This window comes from Coregonus clupeaformis, unplaced genomic scaffold (assembly GCF_020615455.1).
Source record: "Coregonus clupeaformis isolate EN_2021a unplaced genomic scaffold, ASM2061545v1 scaf0337, whole genome shotgun sequence".
Lineage (NCBI taxonomy): Eukaryota > Metazoa > Chordata > Actinopteri > Salmoniformes > Salmonidae > Coregonus > Coregonus clupeaformis.
In genome coordinates this window covers 49,238-75,000 of record NW_025533792.1, presented here as the reverse complement: position 1 = coordinate 75,000, position 25,763 = coordinate 49,238, and the positions used below count along the sequence as shown (strand labels likewise).

Sequence of the window (25,763 nt, the reverse complement as noted above, 5' to 3'; positions counted from 1 at the left end):
TCCATGCCTCTTGGTCCAGTTTCGGCCCCCGTTTGGTTATCTGGCCGGCTATTCCAGAGGCTGGGGGCATAGTAACTAAAGGCTGCCTCTCCATGCCTCTTGGTCCAGTTTCGGCCCCCCGTTTGGTTATCTGGCCGGCTATTCCAGAGGCTGGGGGCATAGTAACTAAAGGCTGCCTCTCCATGCCTCTTGGTCCAGTTTCGCCCCCGTTTGGTTATCTGGCCGGCTATTCCAGAGGCTGGGGGCATAGTAACTAAAGGCTGCCTCTCCATGCCTCTTGGTCCAGTTTCGGCCCCCGTTTGGTTATCTGGCCGGCTATTCCAGAGGCTGGGGGCATAGTAACTAAAGGCTGCCTCTCCATGCCTCTTGGTCCAGTTTCGGCCCCCGTCTGGTTCTCTGGCCGGCTATTCCAGAGGCTGGGGGCATAGTAACTAAAGGCTGCCTCTCCATGCCTCTTGGTCCAGTTTCGGCCCCCGTTTGGTTATCTGGCCGGCTATTCCAGAGGCTGGGGGCATAGTAACTAAAGGCTGCCTCTCCATGCCTCTTGGTCCAGTTTCGCCCCCCCGTTTGGTTATCTGGCCGGCTATTCCAGAGGCTGGGGGCATAGTAACTAAAGGCTGCCTCTCCATGCCTCTTGGTCCAGTTTCGGCCCCCCGTCTGGTTCTCTGGCCGGCTATTCCAGAGGCTGGGGGCATAGTAACTAAAGGCTGCCTCTCCATGCCTCTTGGTCCAGTTTCGGCCCCCGTCTGGTTCTCTGGCCGGCTATTCCAGAGGCTGGGGGCATAGTAACTAAAGGCTGCCTCTCCATGCCTCTTGGTCCAGTTTCGGCCCCCGTCTGGTTCTCTGGCCGGCTATTCCAGAGGCTGGGGGCATAGTAACTAAAGGCTGCCTCTCCATGCCTCTTGGTCCTAGGCTTTAGGATAGTTAAAAGGTCAGAGGACCTGAGGGACCTAAAATAATTTAAAATAATGTCTGACATGTATTGGGGTGCACAATCATGGATTGATTTAAAAACCAATAGAATCATCTTAAAATTAATTCTAAAACTAACAGGCAGCCCAGTGCAGAGACCTTAAAACCGGTGTAATGTGTGCTCTCCGTCTGGTCTTGGTCAGTACCCGTGCTGCAGCATTCTGTATGTTTTGCAGTTGACCAATGGCTTTCCTGGGTATACCAGACAGAAGAGCATTACAGTAGTCAAGCCTGCTTGTAATAAAAGCATGGATGAGTCTCTCTGTATCAGCCTGAGAGAGAAACGGCCGCACCTTGGCAATGTTCCTCAGGTGGTAAAAAGCTGTTTTGGTCACATTCCTGATGTGTGACTTGAATTTGAGTTCAGAATCTAAAATAACACCTGGGTTTTTTACCTGGTGTTTTATCTTTATTGCCTGTGAATTAAAATGTGCGGCCAGATTCTCTCTCTGTGGCTCCAACAATAAGTACCTCGGTCTTGTCTTGATTTAGCTGGAGGAAGTTGTGAGCCATCCAAGTATTTAAATCACTAATACCATCTATTAATTTATCCATGGAGCTAAAATCCTCTGGTGACACAGAAATGTAAAATGTAAATCATCTGCGTAGAAAAATCTATAATTATAAAATAAAAAATAAATAAAATAATAAAAAAATTAATTGAAAATCAATGATGTGCTTTCTGATAATGATCACAGATACCTCAAAAAAGGTAGGGGCGTGGATCAGAAAACCAGTCAGTATCTGGTGTGACCACCATTTTCCTCATGCAGCACGACACATCTCCTTCGCATAGAGTTGATCAGGCTGTTGATTGTGGCCTGTAGAATGTTGTCCCACTCCTCTTCAATGGCTGTGTGAAGTTGCTGGATAATGGTGGGAACTGGAACACGCTGTTGTACACGTCGATCCAGAGCATCCTAAACATGCTCAATGGGTGACATGTCTGGTGAGAATGCAGGCCATAGAAGAACTGGGACATTTCAGCTTCCAGGAATTGTGTGCAGATCCTTGCGACATGGGGCCGTGCATTATCATGCTGAAACATGAGGTGATGGTGGCGGATGAATGGCACGTCAATGGGCCTCAGGATCTCATCACGGTGTCTCTGTGCATTCAAATTGCCATCGATAAAATGCAGTTGTGTTCATTGTCTGTAGCTTATGCCTGCCCATACCATAACCCCACGCCACCATGGGGCACTCTGTTCACAACGTTGACATCAGCAAACCATTCGCCCACACAACGCCATACACATGGTCTGCGGTTGTGAGGACAGTTGGACATACTGCCAAATTCTCTAAAACGACGTTGGAGGTGGCTTATGGTAGAGAAATGAACAGTAATTTCTCTGGCAACAGCTCTGGTGGACATTCCTGCAGTCAGCATGCCAATTGCTGTGGCATTTTGTTGTGTGACAAAACGGCACATTTTAGAGTGGCCTTTTATTGCCCCCCAGCACAAGGTGCACCTGTGTAATGATCGTGCTGTTTAATCAGCTTCTTGATATGCCACACCTGTCAGGTGGAAGGATTATCTTGGCAAAGGAGAAATGCTCACTAACAGGGATTTAAACACATTTAGTGTTTAGTGAAATGCGTTTAGTGAAATGTCCCAGACCTGAGGGACCCCCGGACCTACACATAGAGGACCCCCGCCAAGAGGACCAACATCCAGACCACAGCACCACCAGTTACATCCACACCCCCACCCCCACCAATTAACACCCCCCCCAAGTCAACCATGCCCACACCCCATTTAGGCCCCCTCAGATCACACCTATGCCCCTCCCCAAGCCAATGGCATGTACCAGATGCTCAGCAGGCTCTGCTCACACTTACTGGTCTGAGGCCAAACCACACAACCAACAACATTAGACACTTTATGGAACACAAAGCCTTCACTATTTCATCCTGGAATATCCAAGGCCTGAGGTCATCTGCCTTTGGCCTAAAGAGCAGGAATCTGGACTTCACCAAAGAAATCGGAAATACAGATATTGTCATCCTACAAGAACCATGGTATAGAGGAGACGGACCCACTGGTTGCCCTCTAGGTTACAGAGAGCTGGTAGTCCCATCCACCAAACTACCAGGTGTGAAACAGGGAAGGGACTCAGGGGGTATGCTAATTTGGTATAGAGCAGACCTAACTCACTCTATTAAATTAATCAAAACAGGAACATTTTACATTTGGCTAGAAATTCAAAAGGAAATTATCTCAACAGAGAAAAATGTCCTCCTGTGTGCTACCTATATCCCTCCACTAGAATCCCCATTCTTTAATGAAGACAGCTTCTCCATCCTGGAGGGGGAAATCAATCATTTCCAGACACAGGGACATGTACTAGTCTGTGGCGACCTAAACGCCAGAACTGGACATGAACCTGACACCCTCAGCACACAGGGGGACAAAATCCAGAAAAGAGCCGTTAAATTCTACAACCACTTAAAAGGAAGCGATTCCCAAACCTTCCATAACAATGCCTTCACCTACAGAGAGATGAACCTGGAGAAGAGTCCCCTCAGCAAGCAGGTCCTGGGGTTCTGTTCACAAACACATACAGACCCCACAGAGCCCCAGGACAGCAACACAATTAGACCCAAACAAATCATGAGAAAACAAAAAGAGAATTACTTGACACATTGGAAAGAATTAACAAAAAAACAGAGCAAACTAGAATGCTATTTGGCCCTAAACAGAGAGTACACAGTGGCAGACTACCTGACCACTGTGACTGACCCAAACTTAAGGAAAGCTTTAAATATGTACAGACTCAGTGAGCATAGCCTTGCTATAGAGAAAGGCCGCCGTAGGCAGACCTGGCTCTCAAGAGAAGACAGGCTATGTGCACACTGCCCACAAAATGAGGTGGAAACTGAGCTGCACTTCCTAACCTCCTGCCAAATGTATGACCATATTAGAGACACATATTTCCCTCAGATTACAGAGATCCACAAATAATTCAAATACAAACCCAATTTTGATAAACTCCCATATCTACTGGGTGAAATACCACAGTGTGCCATCACAGCTGCAAGATGTGTGAACTGTTGCCACAAGAAAAGGGCAACCAGTGAAGAACAAACACCATTGTAAATACAACCCATATTTATGTTGATTTATTTTCCCATTCGTACTTTAACTCTTTGCACATTGTTACAACACTGTATATAGACATAATATGACATTTGAAATGTCTTTATTCTTTTGGAACTTCTGAGTGTAATGTTTACTGTTAATATTTATTGTTTATTTCACTTTTGTTTACTATCTACAGCTGTTATGTGAATTATTTAACAAACTATTTTAGTGTCTCTGTGCGTCTGTCACGATCGTCTGAAGAAGTGGACCAATACGCAGCGCGTGGAGTGAACATGATGACTTTATTTAATAAAGCAACCACGAAAAACAACAAATGACGATAGTGAAGTCCTCTGTAACACTGACAGAAACATGGAACAAAAACCCACAAAATACAAGGTGAAACCACACAGTTTAAATATGGCTCCCAATCAGAGATAACGAGCCGACAGCTGTCACTCGTTACCTCCGATTGGGAGTCACATGAATACAAACAAGGAAGACAACCACCTAGACACCCCAACCAAACAGCACACAACAAAACGAACACACCCTATCCCCAACCTAACCCACACAACACCCAACAATACAAACACACCCTGGTTCAATAACAACGTCCCGGAACCAGAGCGTGACAGTACCCCCTAAAGGTGCGAACCCCGGGCGCACCAACATAAGGACTAGGGGAGGGTCTGGGTGGGCGTCTGTCCACGGTGGCGGCTCTGGCCCCGGTCGTGATCCCCACCCCACCACAGTCACAACCTGCTTCAGTAGCCTCCTCCCAATGACCACCCCTCCAACTAACCCCACCTGGACTAAGGGGCAACACCGGACTAAGGGGCAGCACCGGACTAAGGGGCAGCACCGGGATAAGGGGCAGCACCGGGATAAGGGGCAGCACCGGGCTAAGGGGCAGCACCGGACTAAGGGGCAGCACCGGGCTAAGGGACAGTACCTGACTAAATGGCGGATCCTGGCTGGCTGGCTCTGGCGGATCCTGGCTGGCTGGCGGATCCGGGCTGGACGGCTCTGGCGGATCCTGGCTGGACGGCTCTGGCGGATCCTGGCTGGACGGCTCTGGCGGATCCTGGCTGGACGGCTCATGGCTGGCTGACGGATCTGGCTGCTCATGGCTGGCTGACGGATCTGGCTGCTCATGGCTGGCTGACGGATCTGGCTGCTCATGGCTGGCTGACGGATCTGGCTGCTCATGGCTGGCGGAAGGCTCTGGCTGATCCTGTCTGGCGGACGGCTCTGGCTGATCCTGTCTGGCGGAAGGCTCTGGCTGATCCTGTCTGGCGGAAGGCTCTGGCTGATCCTGTCTGGCGGAAGGCTCTGGCTGATCCTGTCTGGCGGAAGGCTCTGGCTGATCCTGTCTGGCGGAAGGCTCTGGCTGCTCCTGTCTGGCGAAAGGCTCTAGCGGCTCCTGTCTGGCGGAAGGCTCTAGCGGCTCCCGGTCTGGCGGACGGCTCTGAAGGCTCATGGCAGACGGGGCGGCTTTGCAGGCTCAGTACAGACGGGCGGCTTATGCAACGCTTGGCAGACGGGCAGTTCAGGCGCCATAGGGCAGACGGGCAGTTCAGGCGCCGTTGGGCAGACGGGCAGTTCAGGCGCCGTTGGGCAGACGGGCAGTTCAGACGGCGTTGGGCAGACGGACAGTTCAGGCGCCGTTGGGCAGACGGGCAGTTCAGACGGCGTTGGGCAGACGGACAGTTCAGGCCCCGTTGGGCAGACGGCAGAATCTGGCCGTCTGAGTCGCACCGTAGGCCTGGTGCGTGGTGCCGGAACTGGAGGTACCGGGCTGAGGACACGCATCTCAGGGCTAGTGCGGGGAGAAGCAACAGGGCATGCTTGGCCCTGGGGACGCACCGTAGGCCTGATGCGTGGTGCCGGAACTGGAGGTACCGGGCTGAGGACACGCATCTCAGGGCTAGTGCGGGGAGAAGCAACAGGGCATGCTTGGCCCTGGGGACGCACCGTAGGCCTGATGCGTGGTGCCGGAACTGGAGGTACCGGGCTGAGGACACGCATCTCAGGGCTAGTGCGGGAAGCAGGAACAGGACGCACAGGACTCGGGGAACACACAGGAGGCTTAGTGCGTGGTGTAGGCACTGGTGGTACTGGACTGGAGACAGGAGGTGGTGCCGGAAATACCGGACCGTGCAGGCATACTGGCTCCCTTGAGCACTGAGCCTGACCAACCTTACCTGGTTGTATGCTCCCCGTCGCCTGACCAGTACAGGGAGGTGGAATAACCCGCACCGGGCTATGTAGGCGAACCGGGGACACCATGCGTAAGGCTGGTGCCATGTAAGCCGGCCCGAGGAGACGCACTGGTGACCGGATGCGTGGGGCCGGCCTCATGACATCTGGCTCAATGCTCAGTCTAGCCCGGCCGATACGTGGAGCCGGAATGTACCGAACCGGGCTATGCCTGCGTACAGGAGACACCATGCGCTCTACTGCGTAACACGGTGTCTGCCCGTACTCTCGCTCTCCACGGTCAGTCCAGGGAGTAGGCGCAGGTCTCCTACCTGACTTCGCCACACTCCCCTTCTAGCCCCCCAAGAAATTTTTGGGTAATACTCTCGGGCTTCCAGCCTTGCCTCCGTGCTGCCTCCTCATATCGCCGCCTCTCGGCTTTAGCTGCCTCCCGCTCTTCACGAGGACGGCGATATTCTCCCCGGTTGATCCCAAGGCCCCTCACCATCCAGAATCTCCTCCCATGTCCATGAATCCTTTATGGGAGTCCATAAATCCTGTGTAGGTAGGTCCTGTTGCCGCTTGACACACTGCTTGGTCTTTTTGTGGTGGGTTTTTCTGTCACGATCGTCTGAAGAAGCGGACCAATACGCAGCGCGTGGAGTGAACATGATGACTTTATTTAATAAAGCAACCACGAAAAACAACAAATGACGATAGTGAAGTCCTCTGTAACACTGACAGAAACATGGAACAAAAACCCACAAAATACAAGGTGAAACCACACAGTTTAAATATGGCTCCCAATCAGAGATAACGAGCCGACAGCTGTCACTCGTTACCTCCGATTGGGAGTCACATGAATACAAACAAGGAAGACAACCACCTAGACACCCCAACCAAACAGCACACAACAAAACGAACACACCCTATCCCCAACCTAACCCACACAACACCCAACAATACAAACACACCCTGGTTCAATAACAACGTCCCGGAACCAGAGCGTGACAGCGTCTCCCAAAAGGTTGTAAGTCTTTTGGGATTTAAGTAACGGCCAGAGTCCCGGTCTGCATGGTCAGAGATATTTATTCATTGAGAATTCTGCCATCACAATTTCAGAGTCCATCTTTTATACTCATACGTCATACAAAAATAAATCCCTTCCCTCTGTAGGCGGGCTGTAGTTTTCCACTCCAAAACTGCTCTACTGACCTTCAGTTCACACACACACACATATACACACATGCATACACACATACATACACACACACACACATATCCTACTCCCTGCTTTACTCAGTTATTGCCGTTCTCACAATATTCTGCACCATGTTTGCATAACAGTTTCTCCCCTCCCTAAATTGGGAGGCCTCTTTATCTTAGTTTCTCAGTTGTCTTTGTTGTCTGGCCTAACTCTTACTCACATTGCTTAATAGTGGCTCAATGCCATAGCCTTTACTGGTCCTACACTCACACATTATACACAGTTTCAGGGTGTAATAATTAGTCATTAATAATTAATCTATCAACAGTCGTGGTCAAACATTTTGAGAATGACACAAATACAAATTTTCACAAAGTCTGCTGCCTCAGTTTTGATGATGGCAATTTGCATATACTCCAGAATGTCATGAAGAGTGATCAGATGAATTGCAATTAATTGCAAAGTCCCTCTTTGCCATGAAAATGAACTTAATCCCCAAAAAACATTTCCACTGCATTTCATCCCAGCCACAAAAGGACCAGCTGCCATCATGTCAGTGATTCTCTCGTTAACACAGGTGAGAGTGTTGACGAGGACAAGGCTGGAGATCACTCTGTCATGTTGATTGAGTTAGAATAACAGACTGGAAGCTTTAAAAGTAGGGTGGTGCTTGAAATCATTGTTCTTCCTCTGTTAACCATGGTTACCTGCAAGGAAACACGTGCCGTCATGATTGCTTTGCACAAAAAGGCCTTCACAGGCAAGGATATTGCTGCTAGTAAGATTGCACCTAAATCAACCATTTATCGGATCATCAAGAACTTCAAGGAGAGAGGTTCAATTGTTGTGAAGAAGGCGTCAGGGCGCCCAAGAATGTCCAGCAAGCACCAGGACCGTCTCCTAAAGTTGATTCAGCTGCGGGATCGGGGCACCACCAGTGCAGAGCTTGCTCAGGAATGGCAGCAGGCAGGTGCGAGTGCATCTGCACGCACAGTGAGGCGAATACTTTTGGAGAATGGCCTGGTGTCAAGAAGGGCAGCAAAGAAGTCACTTCTCTCCAAGAAAAACATCAGGGACAGACTGATATTCAGGGTTTGGACTGCTGGGGACTGGGGTAAAGTCATTTTCTCTGATAAATCCCCTTTCCGATTGTTTGGGGTATCCGGAAAACTTCTCCCAACCATCCAAGAACAGAGAGGGAAAGAGGCTGCTCCCCACAGAGAGAGAGAGAGAGAGAGAGCGAGAGAGAGAGAACCTGCTCCCCACAGAGAGAGAGAGAGAGAGGCTGCTCCCCACAGACAGAAAAAGAGAGAGAGAGAGAGAGAGAGAGAGAGAGAGGCTCCTCCCCACAGAGACAGAGAGAGGCTGCTCGCCACAGAGAGAGGGGGGCTGCTCCCCACAAAGACAGAGACAGAGAGAGAGAGAGAGAAGAGTGAGAGAGACAGAGAGAGAGAGAGAGAGAGAGAGAGAGAGAGAGAGAGAGAGAGAGAGAGAGAGAGAGAGAGAGAGAGAGAGAGAGAGAGAGAGAGAGAGACAGAGAGAGAGAGAGAGAGAGAGAGAGAGAGAGAGAGAGAGAGAGAGAGAGAGAGAGAGAGAGAGAGAGAGAGAATAGCTGCTCCCAACAGAGCTAGCTGTTGCTAGCTAGTTTGTCCTGGGAGATGAACATCGGGTTGTTATTCCACCTGACATGCATATGGTCCTCTTTCTAGATGTTCACACCACCCCACATCACACCTGCTTTATTTCACTCAAATGGATTTTCATATTTTTCCTGGTCGGTGTTCGAACTGTAATCTCCTAGAAGGAAGCTTGGTCTCTCACTTTCTCACTTATTCCCCCTCCTTGTCGCTCTGCCTCTCCATCTTGCTCTCCCCCCTCTGTCTCCCCCCCCCCGACACCCTGTCACCCCCTTCATGTTTTCATTTATGTCTACTGTGAGAGGGAATAATTAACATATTTCTATTAACCTAGGAGCAACCCATTTCCATCAACCGAAGGAGCAAACTATTTCCATCAACCAGTTGGAGATTCAGATTCAGACCCAATATACTGTATATTCATCGGTAACCACGTTTCCATCCACAGTTAGCGGTTAGAGCTTAAGGTCTCTGGTTCGAATCCCCGAGCCGACTAGGTGAAAATGTGCCCTTTAGCAAGGCACTTAACCCTAATTGCTCCTGTAAATCGCTCTGGATAAGAGAGTCTGTGACGGGAGTAGGAAGCGAAGGTACAATTTCAATAAAATGCCGACAGATCATTTGTTCGTTCGACAAGTGGTGGAATCGTTTTGTGTCGGTAAAATTAATGATGTGAGAAATGGAGGTGGAAACACCTCTATGCACAAATATTGATATAATAATAATAATAATAATATAATAATAATAATAACCATCATATCGACGTAAACTTGGAGTCACGCGATGACATGGTGTGTGGACCTCCCACGACGACTCGGGAAACCATGCTGTTTATTAGGCTACAGATGAAATGAGTTATGATGAACATCACAGGGTGGTGAAAGTGAAAGGTGATGAGCTTGAAGCTCCTTTCAAATAAATATCGAGGGTCTTATTTCTGGTGATCGATGTTTGACTGCTGTTTGACAAATACAAATAATCTCTCTCTTATCCATAATAACCTCATCATGTAGACTAGCCCACCTTCACAGTCTACCCGCCCTGTACCTGCGAGCTGTTGGCTAGAGGCCAAGACCACAGTCTACCCGCCCTGTACCTACGAGCTGTTGGCTAGAGGCCAAGACCACAGTCTACCCGCCCTGTACCTACGAGCTGTTGGCTAGAGGCCAAGACCACAGTCTACCCGCCCTGTACCTACGAGCTGTTGGCTAGAGGCCAAGACCACAGTCTACCCGCCCTGTACCTACGAGCTGTTGGCTAGAGGCCAAGACCACAGTAGGCACATTTTCTATTTAAAGCAACAGTTTTTGTGACAAAACTATCGGTAGAGTTGAAAATGCGATGGAAACACGTTGAACTTTAGATTTTTATTCGGTACATGAAAATGTAAACGATAAATTACATTTTACGTACACTACGTCATCACGCACTGCTTAGTATCTACAACAATCCGTTTGGTGGAAACAAATATTCACATTAAAATCTGTCGCAAATTGGATGGAAACCTAGCTAGTATCTTGAAAAATAGAATGAATTTGGCATTTTAAATGCTGAATCGGCATTGAGGTTTTGATGAAATTAATTGGTAACACTTTATTTTGCTAGTTATTTTGCTAGGTTTTTACTAAGAAATTACTTTTTAAAACAGTTTTTATATAAACTGTTTGGCTTAGTTTTTGGCTCAGTTTTTGGCACTGAAATATAATCCACATTTTAATGTATAGTTTATTAAATAAAATCCACATTTTAATGTATAGTTTATTAAATATAATCCACATTGTAATGTATAGTTTATTAAATGTAATCCACATTTTAATATATAGTTAATGAAATATAAAACCCATGGTGATGTACTGGTTTTCTGTGTTGTAGAGACACTGTGTGTGTGTGTGTGTGTGTGTGTGTGTGTGTGTGTGTGTGTGTGTGTGTGTGTGTGTGTGTGTGTGTGTGTGTGTGTGTGTGTGTGTGTGTGTGTGTGTGTGTGTGTGTGTGGTGTGGTGTAGAGACACCCTGGTCCTCCGTACCCCAGAGCAGCTGGGATCACTGTGACCTTTCCACGACCCTCAGAGTCAACCTTTGACCTCTCACCTCTCTCTGTCCAGGGTCAACCTCAGGTGAGTCTACAGCCTAATCCCAAATCACCCCCTACCCTCTACACCTTCTCCTACCGCTACCCCTTCCACTACGGTTGATGTAATGCACAGGTGTCCAACTCATTCCCCGGAGGGCCGAGTGTCTGCGGGTTTTCACTCCTCCCTTGTACTTGATTGATTAAGGTCACTATTTACTAAGGAACTCATTTACATTACATTTTACATTTACGTCATTTAGCAGACGCTCTTATCCAGAGCGACATACAAATTGGTGCATTCACCTTATGATAGCCAGTGGGACAACCACTTTACAATTATTATTTTTTTATTTTACAAATTTTTTTATTCTTAATTTTTTGAATATATTTATAATTTTCATTTGTTTTATATATATAGAGTGGGGGGGAAAAGTATTTAGTCAGCCACCAATTGTGCAAGTTCTCCCACTTAAAAAGATGAGAGAGGCCTGTAATTTTCATCATAGGTACACGTCAACTATGACAGACAAAATGAGAAGAAAAAAATCTAGAAAATCACATTGTAGGATTTTTAATGAATTTATTTGCAAATTATGGTGGAAAATAAGTATTTGGTCAATAACAAAAGTTTCTCAATACTTTGTTATATACCCTTTGTTGGCAATGACACAGGTCAAACGTTTTCTGTAAGTCTTCACAAGGTTTTCACACACTGTTGCTGGTATTTTGGCCCATTCCTCCATGCAGATCTCCTCTAGAGCAGTGATGTTTTGGGGCTGTCGCTGGGCAACATGGACTTTCAACTCCCTCCAAAGATTTTCTATGGGGTTGAGATCTGGAGACTGGCTAGGCCACTCCAGGACCTTGAAATGCTTCCTACGAAGCCACTTCTTCGTTACCCGGGCAGTGTGTTTGGGATCATTGTCATGCTGAAAGACCCAGCCACGTTTCATCTTCAATGCCCTTGCTGATGGAAGGAGGTTTTCACTCAAAATCTCACGATACATGGCCCCATTCATTCTTTCCTTTACACGGATCAGTCGTCCTGGTCCCTTTGCAGAAAAACAGCCCCAAAGCATGATGTTTCCACCCCCATGCTTCACAGTAGGTATGGTGTTCTTTGGATGCAACTCAGCATTCTTTGTCCTCCAAACACGACTGAGTTGAGTTTTTACCAAAAAGTTATATTTTGGTTTCATCTGACCATATGACATTCTCCCAATCCTCTTCTAGATCATCCAAATGCACTCTAGCAAACTTCAGACGGGGCTGGACATGTACTGGCTTAAGCAGGGGGAAACGTCTGGCACTGCAGGATTTGAGTCCCTGGCGGCGTAGTGTGTTACTGATGGTAGGCTTTGTTACTTTGGTCCCAGCTCTCTGCAGGTCATTCACTAGGTCCCCCCATGTGGTTCTGGGATTTTTGCTCACCGTTCTTGTGATCATTTTGACCCCACGGGGTGAGATCTTGCGTGGAGCCCCAGATCGAGGAAGATTATCTGTGGTCTTGTATGTCTTCCATTTCCTAATAATTGCTCCCACAGTTGATTTCTTCAAACCAAGCTGCTTACCTATTGCAGATTCAGTCTTCCCAGCCTGGTGCAGGTCTACAATTTTGTTTCTGGTGTCCTTTGACAGCTCTTTGGTCTTGGCCATAGTGGAGTTTGGAGTGTGACTGTTTGAGGTTGTGGACAGGTGTATTTTATACTGATAACAAGTTCAAACAGCTGCCATTAATACAGGTAACGAGTGGAGGACAGAGGAGCCTCTTAAAGAAGAAGTTACATGTCTGTGAGAGCCAGAAATCTTGCTTGTTTGTAGGTGACCAAATACTTATTTTCCACCATAATTTGCAGATAAATTCATTAAAAATCCTACAATGTGATTTTCTGGATTTTTTTTCCTCAATTTGTCTGTCATAGTTGACGTGTACCTATGATGAAAATTACAGGCCTCTCTCATCTTTTTAAGTGGGAGAACTTGCACAATTGGTGGCTGACTAAATACTTTTTTCCCCCACTGTATATATTTTAAATATTGTTCATCTCTCTCTCTCTCTCTCTCTCTCTCTCTCTCTCTCTCTCTCTGTCTCTCTCTCTCTCTCCTCTCTCTCTCTCTCTCTCTCTCTCTCTCTAATATGGTCAAACATTTGGCAGGAGGTTAGGAAGTGCAGCTCAGTTTCCACCTCATTTTTTGGGCAGTGTGCACAAAGCCTGTCTTCTCTTGAGAGCCAGGTCTGCCTATGGCAGCCTTTCTCAATAGCAAGGCTATGCTCACTGAATCTGTCTCACTGAGTCGTCCCCCCCTCTATCTCTCTCTAAGTGCTCTGCTGTCACCGCATTACACACACACACACACACTCCCTCATGCATCTTTCTCCTCCATCCTTCCCTCCTCCATCCCTCCACCATTCTCCCTCCCGTCGAGTGCTAAAACGTTTCTCTCCCCAGGGGACCTTCTCTGCCTCACTGATCAATCTGTTGAGATGCTCTCTTTCATTTACCTACCTATCCATCTATCTACCTATCCATCTATCCATCTATCCATCTTCTCTACCTCCCTGCTCTCTCTCCCTCCATTCCTCTTTCTCTGTCTCCCTGCTCTCTCTCCCTCCATTCCTCTTTCTCTGTCTCCCTGCTCTCTCTCCCTCCATCCCTCTTTCTCTGTCTCCCTGCTCTCTCTCCCTCCATCCCTCTTTCTCTGTCTCCCTGCTCTCTCTCCCGCCATTCCTCTTTCTCTGTCTCCCTGCTCTCTCCCTCCATTCCTCTTTCTCTGTCTCCCTGCTCTCTCTCCCGCCATTCCTCTTTCTCTGTCTCCCTGCTCTCTCCCTCCATTCCTCTTTCTCTGTCTCCCTGCTCTCTCTCCCTCCATTCCTCTTTCTCTGTCTCCCTGCTCTCTCTCCCTCCATTCCTCTTTCTCTGTCTCCCTGCTCTCTCTCCCTCCATTCCTCTTTCTCTGTCTCCCTGCTCTCTCTCCCTCCATTCCTCTTTCTCTACCTCCCTGCTCTCTCTCCCTCCATTCCTCTTTCTCTACCTCCCTGCTCTCTCTCCCTCTCTCCCTCCATTCCTCTTTCTCTACCTCCCTGCTCTCTCTCCCTCCATTCCTCTTTCTCTGCCTCCCTGCTCTCTCTCCCTCCATTCCTCTTTCTCCGACTCCCTGCTCTCTCTCCCTCCATTCCTCTTTCTCTGCCTCCCTGCTCTCTCTCCCTCCATTCCTCTTTCTCTACCTCCCTGCTCTCTCTCCCTCCATTCCTCTTTCTCTACCTCCCTGCTCTCTCTCCCTCCATCCCTCTTTCTCTGCCTCCCTGCTCTCTCTCCCTCCATTCCTCTTTCTCTGTCTCCCTGCTCTCTCTCCCTCCATTCCTCTTTCTCTGTCTCCCTGCTCTCTCTCCCTCCATTCCTCTTTCTCTGTCTCCCTGCTCTCTCTCTCCCTCCATTCCTCTTTCTCTGTCTCCCTGCTCTCTCTCCCTCCATTCCTCTTTCTCTACCTCCCTGCTCTCTCTCCCTCCATTCCTCTTTCTCTGCCTCCTGCTCTCTCTCCCTCCATTCCTCTTTCTCTACCTCCCTGCTCTCTCTCCCTCCATCCCTCTTTCTCTGTCTCCCTGCTCTCTCTCCCTCCATTCCTCTTTCTCTACCTCCCTGCTCTCTCTCCCTCCATTCCTCTTTCTCTGTCTCCCTGCTCTCTCCCCCTCCATTCCTCTTTCTCTGTCTCCCTGCTCTCTCTCCCTCCATTCCTCTTTCTCTGTCTCCCTGCTCTCTCTCCCTCCATTCCTCTTTCTCTACCTCCCTGCTCTCTCTCCCTCCATTCCTCTTTCTCTACCTCCCTGCTCTCTCTCCCTCCATTCCTCTTTCTCTGTCTCCCTGCTCTCTCTCCCTCCATCCCTCTTTCTCTGTCTCCCTATTCTCTCTCCCTCCATTCCTCTTTCTCTGCCTCCCTGCTCTCTCTCCCTCCATTCCTCTTTCTCTGTCTCCCTGCTCTCTCTCCCTCCATTCCTCTTTCTCTGTCTCCCTGCTCTCTCTCCCTCCATTCCTCTTTCTCTACCTCCCTGCTCTCTCTCCCTCCATTCCTCTTTCTCTACCTCCCTGCTCTCTCTCCCTCCATTCCTCTTTCTCTGTCTCCCTGCTCTCTCTCCCTCCATTCCTCTTTCTCTGTCTCCCTGCTCTCTCTCCCTCCATTCCTCTTTCTCTACCTCCCTGCTCTCTCTCCCTCCATTCCTCTTTCTCTACCTCCCTGCTCTCTCTCTCCCTCCATTCCTCTTTCTCTGTCTCCCTGCTCTCTCTCCCTCCATTCCTCTTTCTCTGTCTCCCTGCTCTCTCTCCCTCCATCCCTCTTTCTCTACCTCCCTGCTCTCTCTCCCTCCATTCCTCTTTCTCTGTCTCCCTGCTCTCTCCCTCCATTCCTCTTTCTCTGTCTCCCTGCTCTCTCTCCCTCCATTCCTCTTTCTCTGCCTCCCTGCTCTCTCTCCCTCCATTCCTCTTTCTCTGCCTCCCTGCTCTCTCTCCCTCCATTCCTCTTTCTCTGTCTCCCTGCTCTCTCCCTCCATTCCTCTTTCTCTACCTCCCTGCTCTCTCTCCCTCCATTCCTCTTTCTCTGCCTCCCTGCTCTCTCTCCCTCCATTCCTCTTTCTCTGTCTCCCTGCTCTCTCTCCCTCCATTCCTCTTTCTCTGTCTCCTGCTCTCTCTCCCTCCATTCCTCTTTCTCTGTCTCCCTGCTCTCTCTCCCTCCATTCCTCTTTCTCTGTCTCCCTGCTCTCTCTCCCTCCATTCCTCTTTCTCTGTCTCCCTGCTCTCTCTCCCTCCATTCCTCTTTCTCTGTCTCCCTGCTCTCTCTCCCTCCATTCCTCTTTCTCTGCCTCCCTGCTCTCTCTCCCTCCATTCCTCTTTCTCTACCTCCCTGCTCTCTCTCCCTCCATTCCTCTTTCTCTGTCTCCTGCTCTCTCTCCCTCCATTCATCTTTCTCTGTCTCCCTGCTCTCTCTCCCTCCATTCCTCTTTCTCTGTCTCCCTGCTCTCTCTCCCTCCATCCCTCTTTCTCTACCTCCTGCTCTCTCTCCCTCCATTCCTCTTTCTCTGTCTCCCTGCTCTCTCCCTCCCATTCCTCTTTCTCTGTCTCCTGCTCTCTCTCCCTCCATTCCTCTTTCTCTGCCTCCCTGCTCTCTCTCCCTCCATTCCTCTTTCTCTGCCTCCCTGCTCTCTCTCCCTCCATTCCTCTTTCTCTGTCTCCTGCTCTCTCCCCTCCATTCCTCTTTCTCTACCTCCCTGCTCTCTCTCCCTCCATTTCTCTTTCTCTGTCTCCCTGCTCTCTCTCCCTCCATTCCTCTTTCTCTGTCTCCCTGCTCTCTCTCCCTCCATTCCTCTTTCTCTGTCTCCCTGCTCTCTCTCCCTCCATTCCTCTTTCTCTACCTCCCTGCTCTCTCTCCCTCCATTCCTCTTTCTCTACCTCCCTGCTCTCTCTCCCGCCATTCCTCTTTCTCTGTCTCCCTGCTCTCTCCCTCCATTCCTCTTTCTCTGTCTCCCTGCTCTCTCTCCCTCCATTCCTCTTTCTCTACCTCCCTGCTCTCTCTCCCTCCATTCCTCTTTCTCTGTCTCCCTGCTCTCTCTCCCTCCATTCCTCTTTCTCTGTCTCCCTGCTCTCTCTCCCTCCATTCCTCTTTCTCTGCCTCCCTGCTCTCTCTCTCCTCCATTCCTCTTTCTCTACCTCCCTGCTCTCTCTCCCTCCATTCCTCTTTCTCTACCTCCCTGCTCTCTCTCCCTCCATCCCTCTTTCTCTGCCTCCCTGCTCTCTCTCCCTCCATTCCTCTTTCTCTACCTCCCTGCTCTCTCTCCCTCATCCCTCTTTCTCTGTCTCCCTGCTCTCTCTCCCTCCATTCCTCTTTCTCTGTCTCCCTGCTCTCTCTCCCTCCATTCCTCTTTCTCTGTCTCCCTGCTCTCTCTCCCTCCATTCCTCTTTCTCTACCTCCCTGCTCTCTCTCCCTCCATTCCTCTTTCTCTGCCTCCCTGCTCTCTCTCCCTCCATTCCTCTTTCTCTACCTCCCTGCTCTCTCTCCCTCCATTCCTCTTTCTCTGTCTCCCTGCTCTCTCTCCCTCCATTCCACTTTCTCTACCTCCCTGCTCTCTCTCCCTCCATTCCTCTTTCTCTGTCTCCCTGCTCTCTCCCCCTCCATTCCTCTTTCTCTGTCTCCCTGCTCTCTCTCCCTCCATTCCTCTTTCTCTGTCTCCCTGCTCTCTCTCCCTCCATTCCTCTTTCTCTACCTCCCTGCTCTCTCTCCCTCCATTCCTCTTTCTCTACCTCCCTAATCTCTCTCCCTCCATTCCTCTTTCTCTGTCTCCCTGCTCTCTCTCCCTCCATCCCTCTTTCTCTGTCTCCCTGCTCTCTCTCCCTCCATTCCTCTTTCTCTGCCTCCCTGCTCTCTCTCCCTCCATTCCTCTTTCTCTGTCTCCCTGCTCTCTCTCCCTCCATTCCTCTTTCTCTGTCTCCTGCTCTCTCTCCCTCCATTCCTCTTTCTCTACCTCCCTGCTCTCTCTCCCTCCATTCCTCTTTCTCTACCTCCCTGCTCTCTCTCCCTCCATTCCTCTTTCTCTGTCTCCCTGCTCTCTCTCCCTCCATTCCTCTTTCTCTGTCTCCCTGCTCTCTCTCCCTCCATTCCTCTTTCTCTACCTCCCTGCTCTCTCTCCCTCCATTCCTCTTTCTCTGTCTCCCTGCTCTCTCTCCCTCCATTCCTCTTTCTCTACCTCCCTGCTCTCTCTCCCTCCATTCCTCTTTCTCTACCTCCCTGCTCTCTCTCCCTCCATTCCTCTTTCTCTGTCTCCCTGCTCTCTCTCCCTCCATTCCTCTTTCTCTGTCTCCCTGCTCTCTCTCCCTCCATCCCTCTTTCTCTACCTCCCTGCTCTCTCTCCCTCCATTCCTCTTTCTCTGTCTCCCTGCTCTCTCCCTCCCTTCCTCTTTCTCTGTCTCCCTGCTCTCTCTCCCTCCATTCCTCTTTCTCTGCTTCCCTGCTCTCTCTCCCTCCATTCCTCTTTCTCTGCCTCCCTGCTCTCTCTCCCTCCATTCCTCTTTCTCTGTCTCCCTGCTCTCTCCCTCCATTCCTCTTTCTCTACCTCCCTGCTCTCTCTCCCTCCATTCCTCTTTCTCTGCCTCGCTGCTCTCTCTCCCTCCATTCCTCTTTCTCTGTCTCCCTGCTCTCTCTCCCTCCATTCCTCTTTCTCTGTCTCCCTGCTCTCTCTCCCTCCATTCCTCTTTCTCTGTCTCCTGCTCTCTCTCTCCTCCATTCCTCTTTCTCTGTCTCCCTGCTCTCTCTCCCTCCATTCCTCTTTCTCTGTCTCCCTGCTCTCTCTCCCTCCATTCCTCTTTCTCTGTCTCCCTGCTCTCTCTCCCTCCATTCCTCTTTCTCTACCTCCCTGCTCTCTCTCCCTCCATTCCTCTTTCTCTGCCTCCCTGCTCTCTCTCCCTCCATTCCTCTTTCTCTACCTCCCTGCTCTCTCTCCCTCCATTCCTCTTTCTCTGTCTCCCTGCTCTCTCTCCCTCCATTCATCTTTCTCTGTCTCCCTGCTCTCTCTCCCTCCATTCCTCTTTCTCTGTCTCCCTGCTCTCTCTCCCTCCATCCCTCTTTCTCTACCTCCCTGCTCTCTCTCCCTCCATTCCTCTTTCTCTGTCTCCCTGCTCTCTCCCCTCCATTCCTCTTTCTCTGTCTCCCTGCTCTCTCTCCCTCCATTCCTCTTTCTCTGCCTCCCTGCTCTCTCTCCCTCCATTCCTCTTTCTCTGCCTCCCTGCTCTCTCTCCCTCCATTCCTCTTTCTCTGTCTCCCTGCTCTCTCCCTCCATTCCTCTTTCTCTACCTCCCTGCTCTCTCTCCCTCCATTTCTCTTTCTCTGTCTCCCTGCTCTCTCTCCCTCCATTCCTCTTTCTCTGTCTCCCTGCTCTCTCTCCCTCCATTCCTCTTTCTCTGTCTCCCTGCTCTCTCTCCCTCCATTCCTCTTTCTCTGTCTCCCTGCTCTCTCTCCCTCCATTCCTCTTTCTCTGTCTCCCTGCTCTCTCTCCCTCCATTCCTCTTTCTCTGTCTCCCTGCTCTCTCTCCCTCCATTCCTCTTTCTCTACCTCCCTGCTCTCTCTCCCACAATTCCTCTTTCTCTGTCTCCCTGCTCTCTCTCCCTCCATTCCTCTTTCTCTGTCTCCCTGCTCTCTCTCCCTCCATTCCTCTTTCTCTACCTCCCTGCTCTCTCTCCCGCCATTCCTCTTTCTCTGCCTCCCTGCTCTCTCTCCCTCCATTCCTCTTTCTCTACCTCCCTGCTCTCTCCCTCCATTCCTCTTTCTCTACCTCCCTGCTCTCTCTCCCTCCATTCCTCTTTCTCTACTTCCCTGCTCTCTCTCCCTCCATTCCTCTTTCTCTGTCTCCCTGCTCTCTCTCCCTCCATTCCTCTTTCTCTACCTCCCTGCTCTCTCCCTCCATTCCTCTTTCTCTGTCTCCCTGCTCTCTCTCCCTCCATTCCTCTTTCTCTGTCTCCCTGCTCTCTCTCCCTCCATTCCTCTTTCTCTGTCTCCCTGCTCTCTCTCCCTCCATTCCTCTTTCTCTGTCTCCCTGCTCTCTCTCCCTCCATTCCTCTTTCTCTACCTCCCTGCTCTCTCTCCCTCTCCATTCCTCTTTCTCTACCTCCCTGCTCTCTCTCCCTCCATCCCTCTTTCTCTGTCTCCCTGCTCTCTCTCCCTCCATTCCTCTTTCTCTGCCTCCCTGCTCTCTCTCCCTCCATTCCTCTTTCTCTACCTCCCTGCTCTCTCTCCCTCCATTCCTCTTTCTCTACCTCCCTGCTCTCTCTCCCTCCATTCCTCTTTCTCTGTCTCCCTGCTCTCTCTCCCTCCATTCCTATTTCTCTACCTCCCTGCTCTCTCCCTCCATTCCTCTTTCTCTACCTCCCTGCTCTCTCCCTCTCCATTCCTCTTTCTCTACCTCTCTCCCTCTCTCCCTCCATTCCTCTTTCTCTGCCTCCCTGCTCTCTCTCCCTCCATTCCTCTTTCTCTACCTCCCTGCTCTCTCTCCCTCCATTCCTCTTTCTCTACCTCCCTGCTCTCTCTCCCTCTCCATTCCTCTTTCTCTACCTCCCTGCTCTCTCTCCCTCCATTCCTCTTTCTCTGCCTCCCTGCTCTCTCTCCCTCCATTCCTCTTTCTCTGTCTCCCTGCTCTCTCTCCCTCCATCCCTATTTCTCTGTCTCCCTGCTCTCTCTCCCTCCATTCCTCTTTCTCTGCCTCCCTGCTCTCTCTCCCTCCATTCCTCTTTCTCTGTCTCCCTGCTCTCTCTCCCTCCATTCCTCTTTCTCTACCTCCCTGCTCTCTCCCTCCATTCCTCTTTCTCTACCTCCCTGCTCTCTCTCCCTCCATTCCTCTTTCTCTGTCTCCCTGCTCTCTCTCCCTCTCCATTCCTCTTTCTCTACCTCTCTCCCTCTCTCCCTCCATTCCTCTTTCTCTGCCTCCCTGCTCTCTCTCCCTCCATTCCTCTTTCTCTACCTCCCTGCTCTCTCTCCCTCCATTCCTCTTTCTCTACCTCCCTGCTCTCTCTCCCTCTCCATTCCTCTTTCTCTACCTCCCTGCTCTCTCTCTCCCTCCATTCCTCTTTCTCTGCCTCCCTGCTCTCTCTCCCTCCATTCCTCTTTCTCTGTCTCCCTGCTCTCTCTCCCTCCATTCCTCTTTCTCTACCTCCTGCTCTCTCTCCCTCTCCATTCCTCTTTCTCTACCTCCCTGCTCTCTCTCCCTCCATTCCTCTTTCTCTGCCTCCCTGCTCTCTCTCCCTCCATTCCTCTTTCTCTGTCTCCCTGCTCTCTCTCCCTCCATCCCTATTTCTCTGTCTCCCTGCTCTCTCTCCCTCCATTCCTCTTTCTCTGCCTCCCTGCTCTCTCTCCCTCTCCATCCACCTCCACCAGTCTCTGTCTGCTGTATGTGGTCCCACTCAATATCATCTGATAGAAATCCAGTTATTATTTAAATACTAACACTGCTCAGAGTATTCATTATTTGTCATCATTAACACAATGTGTCTTAGCTATCAAATCAAAATCACATTTTATTTGTCACATGCGCCGAATACAACAGGTGTAGACCTTACAGTGAAATGCTTACTTACAATCCCTTAACCAACAATGCAGTTTTAAGAAAAAGAAATGTTAATTAAAGAATAGATAAGTAAAAAATTAAACTAAAACATTATTAAAGAGCAGCAGTAAAATCAAATAACAGTAGGGAGGCTATATACAGGGGGGTACCGGTACAGGGTCAATGTGCAGGGGCATCGGTTAGTCGAGGTAGTTGAGGTAATATGTACTTGTGGGTAGAGTAAAAGTGACTATGCATAGATAAAATGTAAAATGTAATAATAAACAGAGAGTAGCAGCAGCGTAAAAGAGGGGGTGGGGTGGAGTGGGGTGGGGGGGCAGTGCAAATAGTCCAGGTAGCCATGATTAGCTGTTCAGGAGTCTTATGGCTTGGGGGTAGAAGCTGTTAAGAAGCCTTTTGGACCTAGACATGGCGCTCCGGTACTGCTTGTCGTGCGGTAGCAGAGAGAACAGTCTATGACTAGGATGTCTGGAGTCTTTGACAATTTTGAGGGCTTTCCTCTGACACCGCCAGGTATAGAGGTCCTGGATGGCAGGAAGGTTGGCCCCAGTGATGTACTGGGCTGTACACACTACCCTCTGGAGAGCCTTGCGGTCGGAGGCCGAGCCGTTGAAATACCAGGCAGTGATGCAACTAGGCAGGATGCTCTCGATGGTGCAGCTGTAGAATTTTTTGAGGATCTGAGGACCCATGCCAAATCTTTTCAGTCTCCTGAGGGGGAATAGGCTTTGTCGTGCCCTCTTCACAACTGTCTTGGTGTGTTTGGACCATGATAGTTTGTTGAGGATGTGGACACCAAGAAACTTGAAGTTCTCAACCTGCTCCACTACAACCCTGTCAATGAGAATGGGGGCGTGCTCAGTCCTCTTTTCTTTCCTGTAGTCCACAATCATCTCCTTTGTCTTGGTCACGTTGAGGGAGAGGTTGTTATCCTGGCACCACACAGCCAGGTCTCTGACCTCCTCCCTATAGGCTGTCTCATAGTTGTCGGTGATCAGGCCTACCACTGTTATGTCGTCAGCAAACTTAATGATGGTGTTGGAGTCGTGCCTGGCCATGCAGTCATGGGTGAACAGGGAGTACAGGAGGGAACTGAGCATGCACCCCTGAGGACCACCCGTGTTGAGGATCAGCGTGGCAGATGTGTTGTTACCTACCCTTACCACCTGGGGGCGGCCCGTCAGGAAGTCCAGGATCCAGTTGCAGAGGGAGGTGTTTAGTCCCAGGATCCTTAGCTTAGTGATGAGCTTTGAGGGCACTATGGTGTTGAATGCTGAGCTGTAGTCAATGAATAGCATTCTCACGTAGGTGTTCCTCTTGTCCAGGTGGGAAAGGGCAGTGTGGTGTGCAATAGAGATTGCATCATCTGTGGATCTGTTGGGGCGATATGCAAATTGGAGTGGGTCTAGGGTTTCTGGGATAATGGTGTTGATGTGAGCCATGACCAGCCTTTCAAAGCACTTCATGGCTACAGACGTCAGTGCTACGGGTCGGTAGTCATTTAGGCAGCATTTATCTTAGAGTCCTTGGGCACGGGGACTATGGGGGTCTGCTTGAAACATGTTGGTATTACAGACTCAGTCAGGGACAGGTTGAAAATGTCAGTGAAGACACTTGCCAGTTGTCAGCACATGCTCGGAGTACACGTCCTGGTAATCTGTCTGGCCCTGCGGCCTTGTGAATGTTGACCTGTTTAAAGGTCTTACTCACATCGGCTACGGAGAGTCGGAACAGCTGATGCTCTCATGCATGCTTCAGTGTTGCTTGCCTTGAAGTGAGCATAGAAGTAATTTAGGTCATCTGGTAGGCTCGTGTCACTGGGCAGCTCGCGGCTGTTCTTCCCTTTGTAGTCTGTAATAGTTTGCAAGCCCTGCCACATCCGACGAGCGTCGGAGCCGGTGTAGTACGATTCAATCTTAGACCTGTATTGAAGCTTTGCCTTTTTTAGCGTTCGTCAGAAGGCATAGTGGGATTTTCTTATAAGCGTCCGGGTTAGAGTCCGGCTCCTTGAAAGCGGCAGCTTTACCCTTTCACTCAGTGCGGATGTTGCCTGTAATCCATGGCTTCTGGTTGGGGTATGTACGTACGGTCACTGTGGGGACAACGTCATCGATGCACTTATTGATGAAGCCAGTGACTGATGTGGTGTACTCCTCAATGCTATAGGAAGAATCCCGGAACATATTCCAGTCTGTGCTAGCAAAACAGTCCTGTAGCTTAGCATCTGCGTCATCTGACCACTTTTTTTATTAACCGAGTCCCTGGTGCTTCCTGCTTTAGTTTTTGCTTGTAAGCAGGATTCAGGAGGATAGAGTTATGGTCAGATTTGCCAAATGGAGGGCGAGGAGAGCTTTGTACACATCTCTGTGTGTGGAGTAAAGGTGGTCTTTCTGCTCTGGTTGCACATTTAACATGCTGGTAGAAATGAGGTAAAACGGATTTAAGTTTCCCTGCATTAAAGTCCCCGGCCACTAGGGGCGCCACCTCTGGATGAGCGTTTTCCTGTTTGCTTATGGCCTTATACAGCTCATTGAGTGCGGTATTAGTGCCAGTGTCGGTTTGTGGTGGTAAATAGACAGCTATGAAAAATATAGATGAAAACCCTCTTAGTAAATAGTGTGGTCTACAGCTTATCATAAGATACTCTACCTCAGGCGAACAAAACCTAGAGACTTCCTTAATATTAGATTTTGTGCACCAGCTGTTGTTTACAAATATACACAGACCGCCACCCCTTGTCTTACCAGAGGCAGCTGTTCTATCTTGCCGATGTGTCACGATCGTCGAATGAGGAGGACCAAGGTGCAGCGTGAAATTGGTACATATTATTTTATTAAGTGCACAAACACAATAAACAAAACAATAAACGAATAACGTGACGTCCTAGGTTAAACAACCAACACGGAACAAACCAAAAGGAACAAGATCCTACAACTACTGTGGGTAAACTGGCTGCTTAAGTATGGCTCCCAATCAGAGACAACAAGCAACAGCTGATACTCGTTGCCTCTGATTGAGAACCATACTGGCCAACATAGAAAACACAACTCTAGAATACCGACATAGAACAAGAACACATAGAATCTACACACCCTGGCTCAACATATAGAGTCCCCAGAGCCAGGGTGTGACAGTACCCCCCCCCCCAAAGGCGCGGACTGCGACCGCGCCTCAACATAAACCAAACAGGGGAGGGCTAGGCATTCCTCCTCGGAGGCAGTTCCGGCTCCGGGCTTGCCCACCACCCTCCAATAAACCCCCCGTAGCGCCCCTGGTCCGGTCTGGCCCCGCTGGCTGGAGCTGGACTGGACATCGTAGGAGCGGATTGCTTAAGCTCCGGTGTGGAGCAGCTGACCGGTACCTGACCAGGCACCGGTGACCCAGGCACAGGTTGTGCCGGACTGACGACGCGCACCCCTGGCTTGGTGCGTGGAGCAGGAACGGGCCGGACCGGGCTGACGATGCGCACCCCTGGCTTGGTGCGTGGAGCAGCAACGGGCCGGACCGGCTGACGATGCGCACCCCTGGCTTGGTGCGTGGAGCAGGAACGGGCCGGACCGGGCTGACGATGCGCACCCCTGGCTTGGTGCGTGGAGCAGCAACGGGCGGACCGGGCTGACGATCGCACCCCTGGCTTGGGCGTGGGCCGGACGGGCCGTCAGTGGCTGACGATGCGCACCCCTGGCTTGGTGCGTGGAGCAGGAACGGGCCGACCGGTGACGATGCGCACCCCTGGCTTGGTGCGTGGAGCAGCAATGGGCCAGACCGGGCTGACGATGCGCAACCCTGACTTGGTGCGTGGAGCAGGAACGGGCCTTACCGGGCTAACGACTCGCACCCCTGGCTTGGTGCGAGTGGCCGGAACAGGCCGGGCCGGGCTGGCGATGCGCACCGTAGGCTTGGTGCGAAGGGCAGGAACAGGCCGGGCCGGGCTGGCGACGCGCACCGTAGGCTTGGTGCGAGGGGCAGGAACAGGCCGGGCCGGGCTGGCAACGCGCACCGTAGGCTTGGTGCGAGTGGCAGGAACAGGCCGGGCTGGGCTGGCGATGCGCACCGTAGGCTTGGTGTGAGTGGCAGGAACAGGCCGGGCTGACGATGCGCACCCCTGACTTGGTGCGTGGAGCAGGAACGGGCCTTACCGGGCTGACGACTCGCACCCCTGGCTTGGTGCGAGTGGCAGGAACAGGCCGGGCTGGGCTGGCGATGCGCACCGTAGGCTTGGTGCGAGTGGCAGGAACAGGCCGGGCTGGGCTGGCGACGCGCACCAGAGGCTTGGTGCGAAGGGCAGGAACAGGCCGGGCCGGGCTGGCGACGCGCACCGTAGGCTTGGTGCGAGGGGCAGGAACAGGCCGGGCCGGGCTGGCGACGCACACCGTAGGCTTGGTGCGAGTGGCAGGAACAGGCCGGGCCGGGCTGGCGACGCGCACCGTAGTCTTGGTGCGAGTGGCATGAACAGGCCGGGCTGGGCTGGCGATGCGCACCGTAGGCTTGGT

General features: G+C 50.7%; 1 protein-coding gene across 1 annotated transcript in view; it reads left to right on the top strand.

Annotated features, from left to right (window-relative positions):
* LOC123484497 (collagen alpha-2(IV) chain-like) overlaps nt 1-25,763 on the top strand; it is a gene marked incomplete at its 3' end in the record, with an annotated part of 149,804 nt that overhangs the window by 107,267 nt on the left and 16,774 nt on the right. The window contains exon 2 of the mRNA XM_045214916.1: nt 11,205-11,216. Within this exon, the coding sequence (XP_045070851.1) occupies nt 11,205-11,216 (12 nt within the window). The remainder of the gene's footprint in view (nt 1-11,204; nt 11,217-25,763) is intronic.